The sequence below is a fragment of the Dasypus novemcinctus genome, chromosome 20, assembly GCF_030445035.2.
Source record: "Dasypus novemcinctus isolate mDasNov1 chromosome 20, mDasNov1.1.hap2, whole genome shotgun sequence".
NCBI lineage: Eukaryota > Metazoa > Chordata > Mammalia > Cingulata > Dasypodidae > Dasypus > Dasypus novemcinctus.
This window is the reverse complement of record NC_080692.1, coordinates 21,746,725-21,769,867: the sequence shown is the minus strand read 5'-3', so window position 1 is coordinate 21,769,867 and position 23,143 is coordinate 21,746,725. Positions and strand designations below refer to the sequence as shown.

The following is a 23,143-nucleotide window of genomic DNA, read 5'->3' as shown; positions in this document are numbered from 1 at the left end:
CGGGTCTCCGCAGGGGCTGGGGCAGGCGGGGCAGGGGCGCAGCTGGCGGCACGTCCCGCAAAGGCCGTCCTGCCGCTGTCCACAGGGGGAGAGCCCCGCCTCCGCCCCCGACCGGCTCTTCAAGATCGTGCTCGTGGGCAATTCCAGCGTGGGCAAGACTTCGCTCCTGAGGAGGATCTGCGAGGACCGCTTCTCCCCGGGCATGATGGCCACCGTGGGTGAGTTTCCAGCCTCAGGGGCCCCGGGCCCAGCCCTGGCAAGGGGCGGTGGGAGAAGGGACCCCAGGGGCATCTGGAGCCCAGCGCGGGGAGCCGTGGGAACTGGCTGGCAGGGTTGCTAGCATCTGCTTTGTGCAAAGCGAGTCTGGGACAGGCAAGGTCAGGTCTGCCTCCCCTCATGTTACGAGCTGCAGAGCTCCTTCCCCCTGTGACGGGACCCCCGAGCCCTGACAAGAACTCAGGTTGGCAGAAATGGATGCCAGGCTCCTCTATCTCCAGTCTGAGTGCCTGTCTCCCTCTCACCACTCTTTCCCCGCTTTCAGGAGAGCCGTGCATCTTCTTGGGGCTGATCAGGACTCCTACTGAGACCCCCACCCCATAGGGGCAGCTGCTTCCCTGCCAGGCCTCTCCCTGTGTATGGGCGGGGGTGAGGGCAGGGGGTGGGAAACAGTGCTCCCGGTGGCTTTGTTTACCCGTCAGATCATCACAGTTTACCTGCCCTACATCTCAGGCCTGCTGGGTAACTACTAGACTTAACTGTGGAAGCTCATTAGGCTCAGCTCTTAATGGACGACCATGGTTTAATGTGTCCCCATCCTGGAATAATATTTTAATAGTGGCCTTTAATTCCTTAACCCAAAGTTGCAAGTTGCATTGGAATGTGTGGCAAGACCTAAGGGGGGAAATAATTTGAGGCATATTGACCTTTTAGCTTCGACCAAGTCTCAGACAAAGAGGAAGTTCATTGAGTACCTGCTATGTATCTTGTAACTGCATGGGCAAGTCAACCATACTTGAAAATATCTTGATATTTATATAGTCTGAATATTTACCAAGGGCTTTTTTTTTTTTAAAGATTTTTTTAAAAAATTTATTTCTCTCCCCTCCCCCCCCCATTGTCTGTTCTCTGTGTCCATTTGCTGCATGTTCTTCTTTGTCCGCTTCTGTTGTTGTCAGCGGAACGGGAATCTGTGTCTCTTTTTGTTGCATCATCTTGCTGCGTCAGCTCTCCGTGTGTGTGGCACCATTCCTGGGCAGGCTGTACTTTCTTTCACGCTGGGCAGCTCTCCTTACAGGGTGCATTCCTTGCACATGGGGCTCCCCTATGCGGGGACACCCCTGCATGGCACAGCACTCCTTGCGCGCATCAGCACTGCACATGGGCCAGCTCCACACGGGTCAGGGAGACCCGGGGTTTGAACCACAGACCTCCCATGTGGTAGGCAGACGCCCTATCCGTTGGGCCAAGTCCGCTTCCCCTGCCAAGGGCTTTTATAGTATTATCCCACTCTGTCTTCATGATAACCCTTGGAGGCAGGTAGCATTATCAACCCAATATACAGATCAGGAAACTGAGGCTTTACCACATTTCCATCAGCTGGTTACTGCTGATACCTGCCAGCTGGTTATATACCTTCTGCTCCATTCCATGGTATCCCTGACAATAGCAAGTAGTACGTGCTTAGAGCCCAATGGGTGGTGGGGACAATGACCTTCATGGGAGGTGGGCAGTGGCCCGTGAGGCAGGAGAGGCTGACACTGAGGCTCAGTGGACAAGGCACCGTGAAGGGCATCACAATGCCTGGATCCTCAGCCTGGCCCTGCCACTACCCAGCTCTGTGACTGCGGAAACTGTGTGACCCCGCTTTGGGCTTTTGTTTTTTCTCATCTGATAAAGGAGAGGTTTGATCTGGATAACCTAAGATTGCTTCCAAGCCTGAGCCTCTGCTTGGACCATCTTCAGCCTTTGCTCCATCTAACAAGCTGGTTCTGCAGGACAAACTTTCTGTGCCCCAGAGCTCTGCTCTTTTCCTGAATTGGCCCTTCCTTCAACTTCTCTCTGGTAGATGGGTCTCATTCCACCTGCTCTAGGTGTCCCATTCTTCCCGGGAGGCCAATGATGTAAACACCTGTAATTTAGGAAGGTGGCAAGATCAGAGGTTCCAAATCAGGAATGCCCTTCCTCACACTGCACAAGACATGCTGGAGTAGCAGTTCAGATTTGTTTCCCTGCCACACTGCATGCTTTGCTCTGGAACCCATGTCGGTAAGCAGATGTCACAGTGGTCACCTAAAAGACACTCCTTTTAAAGACATATAAAAGTCACAGGGTCTTGGGCCTCCTTGGGCCAAAGCTGTCCAACCCCAGAAGGGGGCTCTGACTAAACCATCCCTGCTAAGGGCCACAGCACCATCTGGGAGGTGGAAATTCAACTCTGCTCTCTGGCTCGCCCCCATCATCAAAGGGGTCTTACTAGCTTACTGGTCATGAGGTGAATTGCTTTGACACAACACTGGGCTTGGGGCTTGGTTTCCTCATCTGGAATGAAGGTGTTGGGAGAGCAGAGTCCCCAGCAGAGAAGAATATGGATGGGGCGCTCAGTGAATTGGGTTCGTTGTTCACACAGGCATTTCACACTGGACTGTGAGCTTCCTGGTAACTTGGTTCTCCTGCCAGGCAAACAGCAGCAGCCAGAACCTTTGGCCCAGCCGAAGGTCATGGTTCTGTGACCACACCTCTCACTTATCTGTGCGCTTGTCTAGTCCCATTGTGATTATTCCACCCCGTGTCCTGGGGATGGCCTCAGGCCACCATTGCCCAGAGTGTCCATTCTGAGACCACTCGGATGCCTAAATCCCAAACAGCAGTTAAACAATAATGGAGAATGAAGGGAATTGTGTGCAGTTCTTAAAATCCTGAAGAACTACACTCATACTCTTCTCCACTTTGCATGCAAAATAGGCTTGATTATTCAGAAAATTAGGGAAAGTGTATTGTTGCAAATTTCTATGTGCCAGCTGTAGCTCATCATTGAGCATGGCTTACCTAACCAGTGCCTGTCCCCCAGGAAAGTGGGAATGGACTGCGGTGCTTTTCTCCCATTAGGAATCTTCCTCGTGGTACCTCTGGAATGTAAAAGAGGTACCGTCTTCCCTTCTCAGAGGTGAGCAGTGCTGAGCCCAGGCTTGCTCAACTAAGCCGAGAGAGTTGGAATTCAAACCCAGTCTCCTCTGCTCCCTTGTCCCCACCTTCCTCTTAGGACCCAGCCTCTTCCTTCAAGAGCAGGTGCTTGGGCCCCACAGGTGTCCTGGAGACGTCAGTGATGGTTTTTGTAGGACCCTGAAGCCAGAAGGAACCATGGAAATAATCTGTTCATATCCTCTCAATTTGTAGATGATAAAAGCAAAGTCCACAGTCAGACTCTAACTGATGATTAGAGGCAAAGTTCCCTAGACCCCCAGACTGCAAGCCCAGTGCTCTTCCCACCCCATCCACATTGCTTCACAGTCTCCCTGCTGGACATCGAGGCTGGAACCCACCTTCTTCCAAGAGCTTTTCCTGGAAGAATGACTTTGCCACATCTCTACAGAAAACTCATAGGAGATGCCCACAGCCAGTGCAGGACAAAGGAGGCCAGAGCTTCAGGCACATTAGGGAGGGACGGCCAGGAGCTGGTGCCCAAGACAAGATTCCTGGCGGACGGATGACTACCAGCCCTCGTCTGATACTTTGAGTCCGTTCAGCCCTGGGCTCTCTGGGAATGAGGGAGTCACAGACAGGGAGAGCAAATCATTGCTGCGGTAGGGGCTTCCTTGTTTGTCTTCACAACCACTTGCTGACCCTCCCCACTCCCACACCCCTCCCACTTTAAATGCCAGCTTGTCCAGCACTCGCTTCCTGGCGGGAGGGGTCCAGACTTACAGCCTTCACCCAGGAACCCATCGGTTGTACGCGTAGTTGCCTCAAGGTGATCGTTGAATGCTTTGGCTAGGCTAACCTTGATAACAGCCACTCACCCCCCTCTGCAGCCTCCACCACACCTCAGATGACAGATGAGGCAAATGAGGACCTCCAAAATGAGGTGAAGTGATGTCATCAAGATCACTGAGCTGGTCAGCAGCAGGGCTGAGACAGGAGCACAGAACTCAGGTCTCCTGAGCCCTGGGTCTTCAGACTGGCGGTGGTCATAGAACTCAGTCCCACATTACACTGCGTTGCCTCTAATGTGACTCTAACCTCGTGTTCCCCTGTGGCACAGCCAGCCTCTGTGGCCTTGTGTATCTGCTTCCTCCAGCCTGCCTGTCGACGGCTGCAGAGGGAAGTACATTGTGTAGCCGGCAGGGAGTCTCACCCAGCTCACCACAGCTGCAAATGTATTTTTCCAGCACTCCTTTGTCCACCTCGCTCCCAGCATGACCAAGCTCACTGTCCTTGGGCAATGCAATCAGCCAGTGAGGTGGAGGGCGGTGAAGGCAGGCAGGACCCGGCTGTCCCCAGCAGCACCCACCTGCCCCTCCACCTGTGAGCCTGTCCAGCTTGCTGGTTCTAGGTCTGGCCTGAAGATGTACCGGCGGTGTTGGCTCTCCCCTGAGTTGTCATCAGAAAGTAGGCAACCCCCTCACTCTCCCAGAAGAAAGACCAGGGAAGTCCCTCAGCTCTTAGCCAAGAAGAAAACTCACTCTTCAATTCACCTTCCAGCCAGTTGCAATATGGTCCTGGGCTTGCTTGGTGAAATGAAGCTGCCGAGTGCCCCAGTGTACTCCTGGGAAACAAACAACGAGCCTCAGAGTTGGGCTGGCATCTCACTGCCACTGCGGATCAGCCCGAACAAGGCATGGCCTCCCTGGACTCCTGCTTCTTCATCTCTCAATAGCGTGGATGTGTGCATGCGCGTGTGTGTGCATGCATGTGTGTAAGGGTGTGTGCATGCATGTGTGTGTGTGAATGTGTGTATGCACACCTGTGCATACATGCAGATAATACTTCTTATCTCACGCAGAAGTCACGATCGGGGGTGGGGGACGTGGAGGGCCCATTGTAAGGATGGAGACAGGGCATATGGAAACCCTGGAAATATGAAGCGTTCTGCTGGGGGTTTCTTTTTCTCTCCCCAGACAAATGCACTCCTCTCTCAGGCCCTCATCTGTGAAGCAAAGGGCCTCTAGAGTCCCTGCTGGTCATGACATTCTAGGAGCAGAGGCCCTTGCCCCTCTCTTTCACTGACCCCCTCCACCCCACCAGCCTTTGCCTGGAGACGATGGCTGTGCTGACCTTTTCTGTTCTCTGTTTGTATCCTCCGCTCACCTGCTCGTTGTCTCTGCCTTTTCATCCATCCAAGCTGCTCTTTCTGAACCCTCCAGGGTAAGACCCACACAGGCAGGGCCTTTTTGCAGAGGTGGGTGGCGGGTTCCCTTGTGTTCTACCATCTGGTACCAGAAGTAGGGAAACCCTTTTGAGCACCTTTAGCATTCATGATGCTCCTTAGAGGATGAGGAGAGCGAACCTTTAGGATCAAAGAGCCTTAATCGAGGTCCTTGCCTTTGAGGGCTGCTGTGGGGTGTGGAGTGCGTTCCACTGCCTTCGTCCCCTCTCTCTGAGATTGACTGACTCAGATGGACCCCCTGCCCCTGGGAATGACTGAAATCCCAGAGGCTGGGAGGAGGAGCCCTAAACCCATCGCAAGGGCCTGAATGAGGCTCCATTCCCTCGCCTCCCCGTTTCTCCTCTCCTCCCTTCCCTCTTCCCTCGAGCCCTTCCCCTCCCCCTTTGCATGGCCATCATGATGCGGGTCTGAAAGCATGACTCAGCCCCCCCCCCCAGGGATATTTGAATTTTTTTAAGGGAAATTTGAAAAGGTTTTTAGGCAAAAAAAAAAAGAAAAAAAATTAATTTGGGGACAGTCTCTCCTCCACCTTGCCAATGAGCAAGTGGCTTCATGAATAATAACTGCCTCTGCATGGGCAGACTGCTTTCATGTGTGTGACATCACGTGACCCTCCTTAGCGGGCCCCTGAAGACCAGAGGGATGATGTCGCAGTGAGGACGCTGCGGTGCAGAGAGGAGAGGCGCCCTGACTGAGACCCCATGGCTCCTGAGTGGCAGAGACAGGAGCAGAACTCAGGGGGCGTCCCACCCTGCCCAGGGCTCCCCACACCCCGCTGGCCTCCCGGATTCGGCCCGAGGGGATTCCAGACACGCTGGAGGTGGTGGTCCCCGGTTTGCAAGCGAGGCTGCCTCTGGCCCCCCTGACAGCCCCCCTCGACCTTGCAGGGATGGACTACCGCGTGAAGACGGTGAGCGTGGACGGCTCTCGGGTGGCGCTGCAGCTGTGGGACACAGCCGGGCAGGAGAGGTGAGGGGCTCGCCGCGTCCCCGCCGCCCGCCCAGGGCCTCTCCCACTCCGGGGAAGGCCAGGCGCCCGCTGACCCGCGGCCCTTCTGCGGCAGGTACCGGTGCCTCACCCAGCAGTTTTTCAGGAAGGCCGACGGCGTCGTCGTCATGTATGACCTCACAGCCAAGCAGTCCTTCCTGGCGGTCCGGCAGTGGCTGAGCAGCGTGGAGGTGAGCTCGTGACCTTCCCGGGGGCCTCCCCTCTCTCGCCTCACCCTTCTCCAGCCCACCCTCCCTGCTTTCAAGAACGGATCCAGATCCGGAGCTCGCCTTCTCCAGGCGCAGGCCCACTGGGGCTTCCGCGCGTCAGGTCCTCAGGGTGCCCGCAGCCAGGCTGGTTTCTGGGAATTCAGAATGAACGAGTTCAACGCGGTCCCTGCCGTCGTGGAGTGGGGGAGCGGGGGGACAGATTCCACCAACAGCTGTGCCAGTGCTGGTGTGATACATGCTGAGTGACTGGGGGGGAGGGCACGGGGTCGGGGAGATGACCTGAGAACTCGGTGTTCAAATCCAGGCACCGCCGCGTTCTTCCCTTTCTCCCCACCCCCTGCATCTTTTAGCTCCGGTGCCCCACGCAGGAGCCACCATACAGGGCCTCTGCCACAACCCTTCTCTCCAGGGGAGGTTGATCTACGATTGAGGGTTCCAGGCTCTCCCCAAAACCAAAAGCCTAGATATGGCCCAAGAGCCCCTGTGTTCCATTTTTGATTGGGAATGATCTGTTGGACTCCGCTTTCTTGACTTACGCTTTCCTTCTCTAGCATTTCAGTGCAAACCGCTCAAGGCCAAGGGCAGCGTGGACAGGCCACATCCTTCTCTTTCCAAGGCCTCGGCTGAACCGTTCACAAAGCAGCCAAGTAGTGCGCCCCCATCTTTGAGCAGCAGAACCCATCAATCCTTCATTTCCTTATTCAAAACCCCGCCAGGCGCTGTTGTACACTCACAGAATCAGAGCAGCAAATAAAGGAGCAGTGAACGAAAACAATTCCAAACCCCATAAAACCTTGCATAGCTCCCTGTTACTTACCACGGGGTTGGAAAATTAAGTACTCACCAGTCCTGTCCCCTCCTGAGAACAGAAGCTGCGTCGTCTTTGTCCTTTCAACCCCGGGTGCTTAGCGTGGGACCGCATGGAACTAGTTCTCCACAGATCTTAGGTGAATGAATGGATGCTGTATCTTTGTGAAGACAGAGTACTGGAGTTGTTCATTTCTTCATCCCTTTTTGCCTTAAAATCTGTGATTCCTCCCACAAAATCTCTTTCTCCACTTCCTTTCTCTTCTGTTAATCCAAATCCTTCTTCATACCACTAAAAATAAGGACTGGAACAGAAACCAGATAGGTTTCTTAGAAATGTATTTAATACAAATTATTTTTTTAAATGACTGTGGCTAAAACACGATGAAAATGCAAGTTTCTAACTGTAGGATTGGCTCTCCATTGAACTAACAGAAGCAAATAGTATGGATCATTTGGAGATGATTCCTATATAAACTTTAGGCTCTATGATGTGATTTTTTTCTCCAGCAGATTTAACTTCCTCACAGAATTTAAGTACCAGGAGAGACTGTAGGGATTATCTATTCAGTGGCTTTCAAACTTGCTTCCTTGCAGCTCTGGAATTAGAGTGAACTTCTCCAGAACCTGAGGCAGGCTGAGAAAGGGTCAGTGGTCCCGACTCTGGGGCCCTCATCCCCCTGCCTTAACCAGAGCGGCTCTGCGTCTTTCCGTTTTGAATGTTAGAGACTAAGGTACAATTTTGTTAGATAAAAGGGTTTCCCTTAGAAAATCTGCTAATCTAGTGCAGCCATCTCATTTTGAATTGAAGAAATCGAGGCCATGATTTCTTCAAAGTCATCCATCTTTTTCTCAGTCACGGGCATTTCGTGGTCAGTCAGCATCCACATTTCGATCATGTAAAGGTGGACAGAGACCGTCCAAGAAGTTTGGTATATTCATGGGATAGAGAGAGACAAGTTTATGGAACTTTACTCTACCATCATTAGAGGAGTCCAGTTGCTAAGCCTTTTGTTTGGCACAGAGAGCCTGGGATCTAGCAGGAGACGTAGAACTTCAGGTTGAGCTTGCTGGTGGTGAAAACAATCTCAGAGGACTGTCATCACAGCTTCAAGAATAAGTTGGGCCATTCTCCATAAAACTGGTCCCAAGCACATTCCTACATGGGACAGAGCTGAAAGCAGCATCAGCCTGTGCTGCAGGATTCCTCATCGCAGCCTTGGGCATCTGTGGGCCCCAGAAGCCGGGTCAAAGTGACAAATCCTTACATGGTGAACTTGGAATTATCCACGTATGGATAGAGCATTTCTGGGTCATTTGTAGTTTGATTTTTCCTTTTAAAAATCTGAGCACAAACTCCAAATGATGATTCCGAACCTGGATGAGCATCAGGATCACCTGTGGAGATTTTAAACACAACACATGCCAGGTCCTTCTCTCCCAAATACAATGATTCAGGGCCTGGAGAGTAAAAAAAAAAAAAAAAAAATTAACAGCTCTCTAGGTGATTTTGATTCCCACCCACGGTTCCCAGCCTAAACAAGTGCTTTTCAAACTCTAATATACATGGGACTCTCCTGGGGATTTTGTTAAAATGCAGACTCTGATTCAGCAGGTCTGGGGTTGGGCCTAAGAGCCTGCATTTCTAACAAATTTCGGGGTTGACCACACTTTCAGTAGCAAGACTCTAAATTTCCAGAATGTCTGTGGTCCTTTGACAAAGAATTTACTGAGCATCCCCCTCTTGTCCAGCACTTGCTAGACACTTGGTACGCTTGACCCAGGAAGGGCGTTCCATTCAGGTGCTCGGCCTGGGGAGCGGCTCAGGGTGCTGTGCCCAATGGCAGCTCGTGCGTTCAGGGCACGGAACGGTGGCATGGTAGATGCAATTGTTCTCAGGATTCTTGAAAAGCTAACCCATTCTGCCTTGGCAACCAGCAATCAGAGGTGTCAGGTGATAGATTAAAACTTGACACCTAATTTGATCTGAGGGGAACTGAAAATAATAAGTACTTTATATTTGCGGAGCACCTTATTTTTTCCAAAGAGCTCCAAGCACTTCACCGACTCCCTCGCCTGGAGAAGGGCGGGTGGAGGGGGAGCTTTAATAACAGTCTTCAAGGCTCTGAAGCCGTGTTATTAAGTGAATGGTGGCCAGCTGTTCTCGGTGCCCCTTCCTCCCTCAACCTGCAAAGCAGTGCAAGAAGAAAGGGCTTAAATTGCCATAGATTATCCACAGGAAAGACATGCTGGTGGAAGGAGGTTGTGTGGAGCTGGAGCTATGCTTGGGGAGGTAGTGGAGTTCCCTGAAAAGGCAGTTCCTACCCTCTGAGCCATGATACCTTAGCCAGTCGCTCACTGAGGGAGAGCACAGAGGTTCGGAAAGGCTCCTCTGGCCCCCCAATTCCATGGTCTGTGGGCTTGGCCGCTGTCAGGCCAGGGTAGAGCAGGAGTGCGTGTGGACGAGAGGGCTCTGGAGAGTGGTGCCAAAGGCCTTGGCGGGAGAGAACACTCCCTGCCCTGGGAACTGGAGGGTCGTGCCTCCACGCGGGTTCTTCCACCCCGCCACGCCTGGTCCTCATCCCACGTGGGCGGCTTTATCTTGCCTGCCAGCCTTCTGCGGAAGAGGCCCAAGCTGGGTCCAGATGCACTCCATGCTCGTTCTCCTGCCATTCTCCATTTCTTTTCAAACCCTACGTTTAGGAAAGCAAAGCTGCTGGTCATCCCACCAACTCGGCCTCCCCAGCCCACAACCACCCCTTCTCATCGCCATTGAGTGGGACTGGTTTAATCAGTCCAGTCTGGAGGAGAAACTGGGTGGGCTCTAAGGACCCCCGGGCAAACTGGATGTCTGGAGACTTTGGGGCCTGTATCAGGCAGACAAATGGAATTTGATGGAAACGTGAATGGGCTGGTATTTCCCCCACATCCATGTCTCCCGGCCTGGGTGCTGAACTCGTCTTTTAGATCATTTTGTTATTCTGCTGAAGTCCTCAGCCCCAGTCCTGTATGTCAAGGAAGTGGAATAAGATTGGGATCTTCAAGCCAAACTGACCAATGACTCAGGTGTTGTCTCTTTTGTACCCTTTTTTGGGTGACAGTACGTTAGAACTAGAAAAAAAAAACTTGGAAATTATATTAGTTTCCCAGGGCTGCCCTAACAAAGGGCCACAAACTTGGTGGCTTAAAACAACAAAATTTATTCTCTCACCGTCCCGGAGGCCAGATGGCCAGCCGAGAGCAAAGTGTGGGCTGGCCAGGCTCCCACAAAAGGCTCCAGGGGAGGGTCTGTCCTCGTTTCCTCCAGCTTCCGGGGGCTCCAGCCGTCCCCGACGGCCCGTGCCTTGTAGCTGCACAGCTCCGGCCTCCACGAGGCCTTCTTCCCTGCATCTGTGTTTCTCATCTGCCCATAAAGCCACCGGTCCTGCTGGGGCATCACCCCCATCCAGCATAGCCTCATCCAAACCTGACTGCGTCTGCAAAGACCTTATTTCCAAATAACGTCACCTTCGCAGGGACTGGGGCTGAGGACCTCAGCAGAGCTCTTGGAGGAGACATAGTTCTACACATAACATTCATCTAATGCAGCCTCTCATCTGTAGATGAGAAAACCTGAGAGCCCGAGAGAGGAGGGGACTTGTCCAAAGGCCCCTGCCACTTGTCAGGGGCACAGCCACGAGTAGGGCTCTAGGCTAGCACTGCATCGTGCCTCTCTCTCGGCACACGGTCCATTGTTGAAATCTGCTTCTGAAAAGTAGGTGCTCCGTTCTTTTTTGGTCCTTCCTGCTTCAGTCTCAAAGCAGCACAGCTCTGCAGCTCTCGGGGGCCAGGCTCACTTCCCTCCACTTTCCTCGGCTGCCAGCTAATGCTCGGTCCCTGATCTCTGTCACTGGTGACAAGGTACAGCACAGAGCAAAAAATAGCAGTTTGATTCCCCTCCCCTCCCCCCATATTCCAAGTTGAGCTTGAAGTGCTGGCAGTTTAAAACGAACTACACAAATAAATCTTGTTTTGACTCATAGTCCAGGGGGTGGATAAATATGGAAACCCCCAAGATATAATTTTGCAGTCATTTTTTTCTTAGCATAACTGCATGCTTTAATGTGCTGAGAATTTTTTTTTTGTTCTAGCTCCAGAGAAATAGCGGCACTATCCCAGTTAAGTGCTCTCCTTGCCTCCCAGCATATAGATATTAAACACACACACACACACACACACACACACTCTACAACCAACTAAACCAAGGAGCGGCACGTTCTGAACTGGATGCCGGCCCTCTGCCCTGAGCTGACAGCTCTTGTTATTTAAAGTCAGAGAAGGGTATATCTTTTGAATTTCAACAAGTCTGTCTTCCAACGCTCTTGAGTTCAGAGAAAGGCAACTAAAATGATCAAAGGTGCAGGGAGGCTTCTGCGTCAGAGTCACAGAACAGAAGCAGGCTCTCGAGGCCTATTTACAGATCAGACAACGGGACCCGGAGCAGAAGAGGCACTGCCACCGTGAGATGGCAGAGCAAGGCAGTGCACAGTTCTCCTAAGGAGGGATCCTGTGCACGGCTAAGGAGCTGAGGCTTCTGCACTCTGCCCTCTCATGCCTAGGGGATTTTACCAACTCTCTGAGAGGATCAGCAGCAGAGGTTGGGTGGGCGTTGGGCTTGTTTGCTTCATCTAGGAGGCAAGGGTGAACGGCTTCATGCCAGGAGGGATACAGGCTGAAAACCTAGTCAGGTATGAGAAGGATATAAAGTTTAGGCAAGACCTCGGGAATTAAAGTCAGCGAGCCCCCTGAGACACCCACCCCAACCCCAGCTCTCCGCGGAGCCCTGCGTCAGACCTGCACTGGCCCAGGGCAAGGAGAGCGGGTGCTGAGAGAGCCAGCGCCCCTCTGCCCTGCCTTCATCGGGCGCTCACTCAGCTGCACCATGCCTTTGGAGAGAGGCCTCATTCTCCTCGATCAGTGGTGGAGAGAAGGGCAAGCGAGCTGCCAGAGCGGTCGTCTAAGAGGAACGTCGCAAAGAACAGAGCCCGCGGCTCCAGCTGAGCGCTTGGCTTTTTTCCTGCTCCTTTTAAGTTTTCACTTTTCTCTCCAGGAATTGCTTTAAAAAGAAAGAAGACTGCCCCTTCTTTTCCCAAGAGGCAGCACTGCTGTCGTGGGGCCCAGGGCTCGGCTGGTCGGGGTCCATTTCCTGCCTCGTCCTTTTCGGTCATTTGGTCGCCATCATCCTCTTTGCAGATGAGACAGCTGAAGTCCACCGCCCACTCCAATCACAAGATCTGAGTTAGAAGTGTCCTGGGATTTCAAGTCTGATGCTCACATTTTCGGAGTGTTTCCATGTCAAGAAATCCCACAAGCTTTAGTCATTCTTCACACATAAAGCTACAAATATATCTCATGTGCTCCAAACAGCAAGTCCTTTGGCCCATTTCCCTGCCTCCTCCTCCTTTCTTCCTTTTCTATGAAAAACTCTTAGCATCAATATTTCATTGCATGGCACAGCCAGGTGATGAGGGTAGTCCCATTAATGAACACTGGTTAATAGGGAGCCACAGCATTCTAAGTATGCCATAAATGGGTTTCTCCTTTCAAGTAATTGGAACATGGTGCAGTCCACTTAACACATCAGTGCACATAATATAATCTGTTTTTGATGGGTCAAAAGACACTGTAAGATCTTGTAGTGCCTTTAGTCATCATTATGATCATTAATTACCATCCTAGCATGGATGTGTGGAAATACAGCTGTTGGAGAGTTCTAGCTAATGTGACGCTAAGCAGCAGAGTTTATTAGAAATAAGAATCTGGAGAAAAAGCTTAGAAAATGTGGACTCATCAACTAAAGGGTCCTTGTAATTCAATGACTCTGATGTTGAAGGTCCTTTTGGAGGATGTCCTGAGGTTGAACATTCCCATTTAGTAAATGAGATTTTTTTCCCACTATTGAACTGCAATAAAAATGAGCGTGCAGATTAAGGAACCAGTGAGGCTTAATTTCAAATATAATTGTGTTTAAGCTCAGAATAGGTGTGCCTATCAGGTGGGCTTTGTGCATTTATTTGAAATGGTAAGGTAAAGTAGCAGAAGTATTGGCAAAACTATAACTGCTTTTTAATTTCTGTTACTCCACAGCCCCTCTGTTTAGTAAAACATTCAGCTACAGCAAATAAGTGTTCGTTATCAAATTATGATTCAAAGCCCTAATTAAATATTTCACAAAGTAAAAATAACAACCTGCTTCACTGTGAGCATTACCATACTTACTCACTTAGTAGCTGTGCATCAGGGCCCTTTGTTGGCTCTCTGGAGAGGCTCCTGTACTCCCATTTCACAAGGGAGGAAGCAGATGCTGGGGTGCAGGCTCCTGGCTGATGGGCCGTAGCGGTGGAAGGGTAGGTAGGGTTGCTCTTGGATAAACCTGGCACTTCTGGTTGGAGAAGAGCGGCTGCTCCGGTCACTTGGTTCTTCTCCCAGGTGGGCCTGTCTTCAGATCCCAAGCCCCCAGGGCTCCTCGTGGGCATGCCCAGTTAGACACGACAGTCGGTGATGGAGCATCAGGACCATAAGTCAGATTCAGAGTCACCCCTCAAGGAGATGGCGAGTATTGGGAGGCCCCCCCAACCCCACTTCTACTCAAAGCAGCTTCCAGAACATCTCTGAATCACATTGCATCCACTCCCCTTGTTCACTCAAACCCAGTCTGATCATTTAAATCCACAGGCCCCGGAAAAGGGCACGTAGTTCAGCAGTGTCAACTGCCCCCCTGAGCTGCTACCCTGTCCCCAGCACACCTGGAGAGACCCAGGAGAGTGATGAAGGAGAGAGGGGTCATTGCACAGAGGCAGGATGGAGGCACCTAGAAGAGAGGCCTCAGGCACCTGGCAGAAGCTTTGCAAAGCGAGGGCCTGGGAGAAGTTGGGTGTCCCCTCTCAGCTTTTAGGATGGCTTCAGCATGGCCTGGCCTCTCCTAGCAGCAGGGAGTCTCAGAACAGATTGTATCTTTCCAGCCAGCATTTTCAGCCTGCCCTTCTGGGTTCTCCCTGTGGCTGCTTCTCTCAGTTGGGGGATTATCTTTCTGCAGGAGGCGGTGGGAGACTGCATTCCTGTTCTTCTGCTGAGCAATAAAATTGACAATGAGAAGGAGCGGGAAGTCCCCCGGGGCCTCGGGGAGCAGCTCGCCAAGGTAAAGAGCAAGCATTTCTGTCTCTCTGGACAGGGTGGGACACCCCCAAGGCAGTCGGGCATGTGCCCACTAACCTTTGTGGGAAGCTTTTCTGGAAAGCCCATGGGAAGGAATCAAGAGGCAAGGTGGGTCTCCAGGCATCGTGGGAACGGCTCAACTCCTGTGCATTTAGAATCATCCATGGAAGCCACACAATGCGAGGTGGAGCTGGTTAGGTATCATGAACTCTCTTCCTGGGAACTCAGCGTTATAAATTCTGAGATAGTAAAAGGTTGCTCAATCCAGTCCCTCATCTGACCCTGAGTCACATCGTCTGTTTCCACTTGGTCACCTTCAGGGATGAAAAGCTCACAGTCGGCAAGGCAGCTTGTTCTTCTTTGAACAGCTCTGTTGGAGCGCTCATCCTTTCTATCAACATGCAGCCTCAAAGCGGTGATCTCAAGATAAGCTGAGGGCACGCGCTGGGAAACCTGCCATTAAAATAAACATCAGCCCTCTTGCCCAGGAAAGGAATCAGCAGGGCTTACTGGAAACCCAGCAGAACAAAAGGGAGTGTACGTTCCTCGGCTTCTCCTCTTGCCTCAGAGTTGGGTTTTTCATGGACCTGAGTGAGTGGGAGGATGAGGATGCTTTCCAGCACTGTGCTTCCATCATTCTTAGCCTGCTGGCTCTAAAGGGGCACTGGTGACCTCAGAGCTTGGCAAAGCGAGTGCAGATGGTAAAGTCCAGGAAAAAGAGGGAGAAGGGCTGCGGGGTGTTCTGTGGAGGGTCACTAGCAATTCCACATCCACAGCCCCTCACCCACAACTTCAAAATCCTAAAAACTCTGAAAACAGAAAGGTTGCCTGCATTGCATCTGGCAGGAAAATCTGACCAGAACTGAAATGAAGCTATTTATGGTCTTTATTGATCTCACTTCATGGAAATATTCATGTTTCACTGAAGTCATATTAATATATTGATTATAAGGTGCTGCCCCAGACCCACTGAGAGTGTTGTCTAATAGGCAGCATATGCATGCATTACCTTCCTAAAATACATCTGGCTCCAAGGATTTGGATTAAGGAAAGGCGGACCTGTATTATTTTAATCCCATTTTCTTCTCTTTTTTCATTAGCAAAACAACAAGCACCAAGCTCAGAGTAGTGTAGCTCCTCAGCAATGGGGTCAGACCTTGAAGCGAGGAGGCAAATCATGGCTTCTGGTTCTAGACCCTGTGCGCTTGGCACCGCACCGTGAAGAAATGTGGACAGGGAGAGGTGATGGGGAGGGGAGGGTGCAGAGCCCACTGGGTGTGATCAGGAAGCTGAATGCAGAGCCGGCTTCCGCAGAGCCTCTGTGTGGCCACGGAGGAGGTGTCCTCAACTGGCCAGCAGCCCCCTGGGGCTTCAGCCTCCAAGAAAAGACCGTCTAAAAACAAGTGCCCTCTGCCGTTAAGCATCGTTGGCATCGCTGGAAGGAAGCAGGACGGCTGTTAATGGGAGTGATAAATGGAATTCCATTGCCCTGCCCCCCATGTAGGCAGCACAGCCTTGGCCTAAATACGTGAGGGACAATTTTCTTGTGGAACCAATGCTCACCAACCGGGCAACTGGAGAATTAATTAGAATGGAGGGGGAATTCCTATTGGACCACAGTGGCATCCACCCCGAGATCTGTGGAAAGCCAGTGTCCCAGAGGGAAACACGGGGCTGGGAGCCTTGTCATTAAGCCACGGGACCCTCTGTAGCCTCAGTTTCCCTGCCTGGGAAATGGGAGGAAGGTCACCTGCCCTGGCTCGTCATAGCACAGGAATGAGAAATGAGAATATACATCCCCGAGAGAAATTGGAGAAAGTGTAAAGCACTAAGATAGAGTACGGTTTGGTTGTTCTACAATTGTTATAGCTCACCCGGGAGATGGTTACAGAACTAGCATTAGTCAGGGAGCCTGAAATCGACCATGTGCAGATTGGGGGGTGAGGGAGGAGCTGTGAGAGGGGGTGGGTGCTGCCGGTGGATGCAAACAGGCAGACGGGTGTCCTCCTGCCCGCGGCCACCCCACGGCCCTCGCTCCCCTCCCCTGGCCCACTCCCGTTATGCTCCCTCTGTTTTCTGACTCTAGGAGAACAATCTGATCTTCTATGAATGCAGCGCCTATTCCGGTCTCAACGTCAAGGAGTCCCTGCTGCATCTAGCCAGGTAGACACAAAGTCCTCCAGGAGGCTCTGCTGAGCCCAGTGGCCTCCGTCCCGTGGGAAGCGCCCCCGTGTCCCTCCCCAGCCCTTCTCAGAACCTTCAGAGGACAGGCAACGATGGTGTGGGGCTCCAGAGGTCAGCGACAGCCCTTTGGCTCACAACAATGAGGAAAAAGAAAGTCTCCATGCCCCCCCCCCCATTGCAGGGTCCTTCTGAGATTTAAAGATTGATTGCCTTTTTGCCCCAGGAATCCTCTTTTTAAATGCAAATCCTCATGGGAAAGGTCACTCGGTGGGTCCCACAGCGCTGGCTAATGCGGTAGCAGGGATTAGCTGGCCGCCAACTGGGAGCAAGAAGGGGTGATAATACGGGTTTGTGGTCCAGGAGGAGGAGGAGGCAGGGAGGGGAGGAGACTGGCTGTGATGGAGAGTTGGAGGCACCCATTGCCGGAAGGAGTGGTCCCACGGGAAAACCAGTTCCTTACGCCCCTGCCTATACCACAGCAAAGGAAACAAAACCACACTGGGCTGTATTTTCAATTCTTGGGCATTCACTTATTCATCCATCTGGCCATTCATTTCATTCATTCTATCCATTCATCCATCCAACAAATACTTAATAGCACCCACCCACCCATTTTGTGCCCAGACTCAGCCTGGGGCATTTTTTAAAAAACATCTTACTTTAGTAATTAAGAACCCAGAACAAATCCTTCTGTGCAATGGAGAGATTACAGGGTGATAGAGGAACGTGGGAGAAAGTTCTGGGCTTTGCTCTTGACTCCGGGGCAAGTCCTTGCCTTGCTGAGTTTTGTCAGTGACATGGGAACATCAGTCACACCTTCCCTGCCCACTCACAGGCTGTCGTGAGAATCCAAGGAGCTGCCCAAGGTGAAAGGCTAACGCAGGGCTAAAATACTCCTCCACCTCCTAATTTAATCTGCAGCTGTGCCCCCATGGGACAGCCCTTTTGCCGAGTTAACAACCAGTGAATAGATGGGGGAGGGGGCGGGGGGGCGAGCTCCACTGGGTGGTGCTGGGCTGCAGAAAGACGGAGGCAAAGGATCCAGAAGGATCCAGCCTCTGCCCTCCAGTGGCTTTTCCTCTGGTGAGGGAGAAAGTCAAGAAGCAGGACATTAAGATGCTGAGCAATGGGGCTGTAATAGAGGAGGGAGTGGAGCACTATCAGGGCCACTTAGAAATCAGGGGAGGCTTCCTGGAGGAGGTATCTTGAAGGACCCAAGTGGACTGAACCCTCCAGCTTTCCAATGACTGCCATGAACTGGGCTCCCCCAGGGGCCGCCCTGGTGAGGCTGGGGGCCCTCCTGATGCCCCCAGATGGCCCGTAACTTGAGGGCGGCGGGGGGGTGTGGCCAGCCCCTGAGCCTGGCAGCTTCTGCGTTCCTGATGCTCTAACTCTCCCCCTCCCAGGATCCTCAAGGAGCAAGAAGACAGAGTGAGGGAGGACACGGTTCAGGTGGGCCGCCCTGCCAAGAAGAAGTCCTGCTGTGGCGGGTAGGAGGCCTCCCGGGGCTGCTCGCCCACCCCGAGCCTGAGGCCACCGGGCCTGCGCCCCGCACGCCGGCCCCTGCCACGGACAGACGCCGCCCGCCCAGGGCTCATGGGCCTTCGACCTCCTCAGGGCCCCGCGGCCCCGCCGGGGAGGGAAAGCGCATCAGGAGAGCCGCTCTTGGAGCATCCGGGGTCTTTCCTCTCTAGACCCCAGATGTCCACCCCCTTTCTATCCCAGCTTGGCTTCCTGCTGGGGAACGAAGGCAGATGGACTTTTCCAGAAAAGCCACAGCGTGCTTCCTCCACCCCCCTCCTCCTCCCCCTGTCCCTCGGAGCCGCAGCATCACGGTTGCCATGGCAGCCGGGCAGGGCCCACTTGCAGCCTCCTGCAGGCCAAGGGGGAGCTCACCCGGCCGGGGCCAGGGCGGCTTGTCTTGCTTTGGCTTCCGTTCTCTGGAGGCCAAGGGACGCCCTCTGTACCTGCACCTCATGGGCCTCGAGACGCCCGCGTGTGGTTGAGAGAAGCCCGCCTGGACACTGTACCCCGCCCTCCCCACCCCAGGGCTCCTGTCCCTTCCCTACGTCTCAGGCTTCCAGTCCAGCCCCTCTCAGCAGCCGCGGTGCTCACTGGACTTTCTCTCCAGGTGGAACGGTGCCTTCCAGGAGCCCACAGCTTTCCCCTCCCGCCCCCCAGCTCCAAGCCCAGCTCCCGGCTGGACCGCAGGGGCCACAGTGATGCCCAGGGGGAGGGCACCCGGCTTTCTTCCTACTTTGACTAAAAGATGAAACTAAGAGGGAAAAAGCCATCTGCTGCTAAACAGACCATTTCTGGAGGGTGTAAATAAGGTAGATATAGCTATATAAAAGCCATTTTCTAAATGTTTCTCAAAATAGCTCGGGGAAAGAGCGTACACGATGATTAATGGGCTCGATTGGCATGCAGGCAAGGCCCAGCCCTGCGCCCCGCGTGAGGGACTTCGTTTTATTTTATTGCGGAAGATCGTCGTTGCTTTAATCTGTGGCTGTGACGCTGACCCTTGGCTGGTGCTTGGGAAGGGAGCGGAGTGTGGGCCCCGGCTTCGGCCCCCCTGGCCTGCAAGAGCACAGGGCACTTTGATGAAAGGAACGGTCAGGGGGTCCCTCCTCCTTCCTGCAGCTGGGTGGTGGGGAGCCCCAGGCCGGGGAGTTGGGGCTGCTGGAGAGGGCGTTCCTGCACCAGGTGGGAGGTAGGGTGAAAAGGTCACAGAAAATCCTCGGACTGCCGCCGCAGGCCCCCCAAGAGAGCGGGTGGTCCTCACTCAAGCAGGATGGGAGGGAGAGGGGCGGACAGTGTCCCACAGGCCTCCAAGATGGTTCTGGACGGTCCCTACACAACCCACAACCCAGCTGATGGGGAAGCCACTGGCCAGAGCTCCCATGGGATTGGGCCCCTGCGGCCACCTCCCTGGCCCCCCAAAAGAGTCAGACCCCTCTAGGTGTCCAGGCGAGTGCACACCTCTGTTCTGCAGACCCCCCGTTCTCATCCAGAGCTGTAACGGAGGGTGCTGGAGGAAACCCAGGACTGGGCAGCAGGAGGTGTGCCCTGATTTGGGGCGAGCCAGCTCCCTCCTAGTCCGTACATGAGGGGTGGGCTGTCTGAATGTGGGAGCTCTGCCTTCCAGGGTGCTTATGAGGGTCATGGTCATCTCCCACCCTAGGTGTGGCCCCAGACCCCTACAAGGTTGAGGGGAACTCGGGAAACTCCTTTCCCTAAGGGAAGGGTGGGGTGATGATCTCGTGGTGGGGGTGGAGGGGAGTGGCGAGTCACCCAGAGGTGGCCCTCCAACATCTGCGTGCATGTGCATGGTGTGTGTGTGTGTGTGTGTGTGTGTGGAGGGCTGCGTGGAAGGTAGAGAGGGCCATGGAGGCTGGAGACCAAGTCCCTGCCTTCTGGCAAAAGCCAAAGATGGCAGGTGGGATTCGTGGGGTGAGCAGAGTCACAGCCAGGCTTCCCCGAGCCCTCGGATGCCGGCGACTCCGATGCCCCGTCCCTGGCTTGGGGCCGCAGCCATTCAGAGGAAGTGCTTCCAGGGTTCGGAACGGGGACATGACCCCGGCCTGCCAGCATATGGGGTGAATTCCCGCAGGGCCTCGAAGGTCCAGGCAGAGCGAGGGCAGAAGGGAAGGTCTTCGGGGCCCTGCTCCTTTCCCCTGCACCCCCCTTGAGGAATGCGTGGAGGAGGGGGTCTTCAGCGGGACTCTGAGAAGCCCTTGTCCCCGGGTCTCAGCCGCCCCCCTTTCCTCCCTCCTTTTAAGCCACGACATTAGTCAAAGTCACCCTGGTGGCTGTCAGCCTGGCCGAGAGCCCGGCAGAGCACCCTGTGCCACACGCACTGCCGCACCGATCCCTGCTAGTCGCCAGCCAGGTGTCATGTTCCTCTGTAGAGCGGAGGTTTCACTGTCTACCTCAAAGGGACACTTTAAGTATTAAATGAGATACTGTATGTAGAGTGCTCATTTAATAGCATAGTGCCCAGCACATAGTAGGTGATTGTAAGTAGGGGCTACTATTGCCACCATCTTGCTGCTCGGGACACTTGCCTTGCTGCGGTTCCACATTTAGAACCAACCAACATCTGCTAAGCATCTACCCAGAACTGGGCCCTTGTCTGAGTGCCTGGTGGCCCAGCCCGTTTGCCTGGGTTCCGAGCTCTTACCTGGCTTTGCCTCTCAACTCTGCTTTTGTCCCTGGTGTCTCTCTCCACCCAGACTTTTACTTGAAGGTCCTGGCTTGCCCATACCTCGCCAGGGCCGGTTGTGGGATTCCAGCGCATGCGCCTCTCTCCCCGGCCCCCTGCCCCTGCTGCAACAGGACTCAGCAGCTCAGCCCTGGTGCAGCGCCCAGGTGCTTACCTATGAATAACCTCATCACCAGCCCCGGCCCCACCCCCACGACCTGATTTTGACTCCTTGTGTTTCCTCAGGGGTCCGCTGGTGCCCTCGCCTCTGAGCTGCCAAGCAGGAGCTCCGGCCCCAAACCAGTGCCCTAGTTGCCTTGTTCCTCATCTAGCATTTGTTTTCCTTCACAGTCTTTGGGGGATTTTTTTTTCTGTTCGCCTGTGATCCTCTAACTTTCTTCCATCTCTCCCTTCCTGTACACTTTCCCCATTTTCAGTACCCAGCCCCAATCTTGAACTTCCTCCTCCCTAATTTTCTCATGGCCCACTTCAGACCTTACCTGTCCACTCTGTCAAACATGGTTCAAGCTTTTGTCTCTGTCACTAGCAGTCACTGCTCCAAAGGATGGTAAACCAATTTCCTCCAAAGTGTTAATACAAACAGTGGCTCCAGGGCTCCATTTACACTTCAACAGAGAACTCTATGGTAGGCAAAACTTTTAAGAAGTGAGTCTCTAAGGGTGGAATATTAAGCACCACGATGGGCCATGGATATCCCATATTTCAGAACAGTACTGCCTTCTCCTGCACTCATCTCAAGAGCTCACTTTGCTTCATATATTTTAGGGCTGTTTTTAGATGCACATATGTTTAGAATTGTTATATCTACTTTTCGTTTTATAATGATAAAGCCAAATCAGGAGCTCCAGCTCCAAACCAATTATAAAATGGCCTACTTTGGCTTTTGTAAAAATTTACATCTTAAATTCTATTTTATCTGTTATCAGTATAGCCACTCAGCTTTCTTTTGGTCACTGTTTGCTTGGTAGATCTTTTTCTAGGCTTTTTCTTTCAACCTATTTGTCTTTGAATCTGAAGTGAGTCTCTTATGGACAGCATATAGTTGGATCAAGTGGTTTTTTTTTAATCCATTTTGACAATATCTGCCTTTTAATTGGGAAGTTTAATCCATATACATTTATTATAATTACTGATAACTAGGATTTATATCTACCATTTCACTATTGCTTTTCTATGTCTTATGCCTTTTATTGTCCCTCTGTTTCTCAATTACTGCTGCCTTTTGTGTCAAATAGATATTTTCTTGTATGTTATTTTAATTCCCTTGTCATTTTTAAAATTATTTTCTGGGTGGGAATTACCATTAACATCTCAATTTATAACAATCTAATTCAGATTAATGCCAACTTAATTTCAATAATACAAAAGCTGGGCTCCATTTCCCCCCTCCTTTATATTGTTCATATGTTTTGTGCCTATCAACATAGATTTATAATTATTGAATTATGTAGCTACCTTTAAATAAGCTAAAAGAATTAAAAACAAATAAAACATTTATATTGTCTTTTATATTTAGCTCTGTAATTACTTTTTCCAGTGCTCTTTATTTCTTTCTGTTGATTCAAGTTACTATTTAGTGTTCTTTCATATCAGCCTGGAGAATTCTCTTTAGTATTGTAAGGCAGGTTCTGTTTGACGTGAACTTGCTCAGGTTTTGTTTATCTGAGACTGTCTTAATTTCCCCTTTATTATTATTATTTTTTAGGTTTATTTATTTCCCCCCTTCCCCTCCTCCCACCGTGCTGTTTTGGGGTCTAGGTTGTATTCTTTTCTCATTTTCTCTCCTCAAGGATTCACCAGGATTTGATCCTGGAGACCTCTGATGGGAAGAGAGGTTACCTGTCAATTGTGCCACCTCAGTTCCTGGTCTCTGCTGCACTTCACCTTGACTCTCCCTTGTCTCTCTTTTGATGTGTCATTATCTTTCTGCGTGACTCGCTTGCATGGGCACTGGCTCACCATGCGGGCCCTTGCACAGGCCCTCGTGTAGGCACTGGCTTGCCATGTGGGCACGCTTTCTCTTCTTTTTCACCAGGAGGACCAGGGATTGAACCCAGGTCCTCCCACATGGCAGGCAGAAGCTCTATCACTTGAGCCACATCCACTTCCCCCGCTTTGTTTTTGAAGGATACT

General features: G+C 52.3%; 1 protein-coding gene across 4 annotated transcripts in view; it reads left to right on the top strand.

Moving 5' to 3' along the window:
* The window catches only part of CRACR2A (calcium release activated channel regulator 2A), a 198,735-nt gene extending 176,216 nt beyond the window's left edge, over positions 1-22,519 (top strand). For all 4 annotated transcript variants that reach the window (XM_058282598.2, XM_058282599.2, XM_071210126.1 and 1 more), the window contains 6 exons: positions 86-218; positions 6,271-6,352; positions 6,447-6,561; positions 14,483-14,584; positions 16,688-16,764; positions 18,192-22,519. In XM_058282598.2, coding sequence (XP_058138581.1) covers positions 86-218; positions 6,271-6,352; positions 6,447-6,561; positions 14,483-14,584; positions 16,688-16,764; positions 18,192-18,279 — 597 coding nt within the window. In that variant the 3' untranslated portion in view covers positions 18,280-22,519. The remainder of the gene's footprint in view (positions 1-85; positions 219-6,270; positions 6,353-6,446; positions 6,562-14,482; positions 14,585-16,687; positions 16,765-18,191) is intronic.
* Positions 22,520-23,143: the final 624 nt, after the last annotated feature.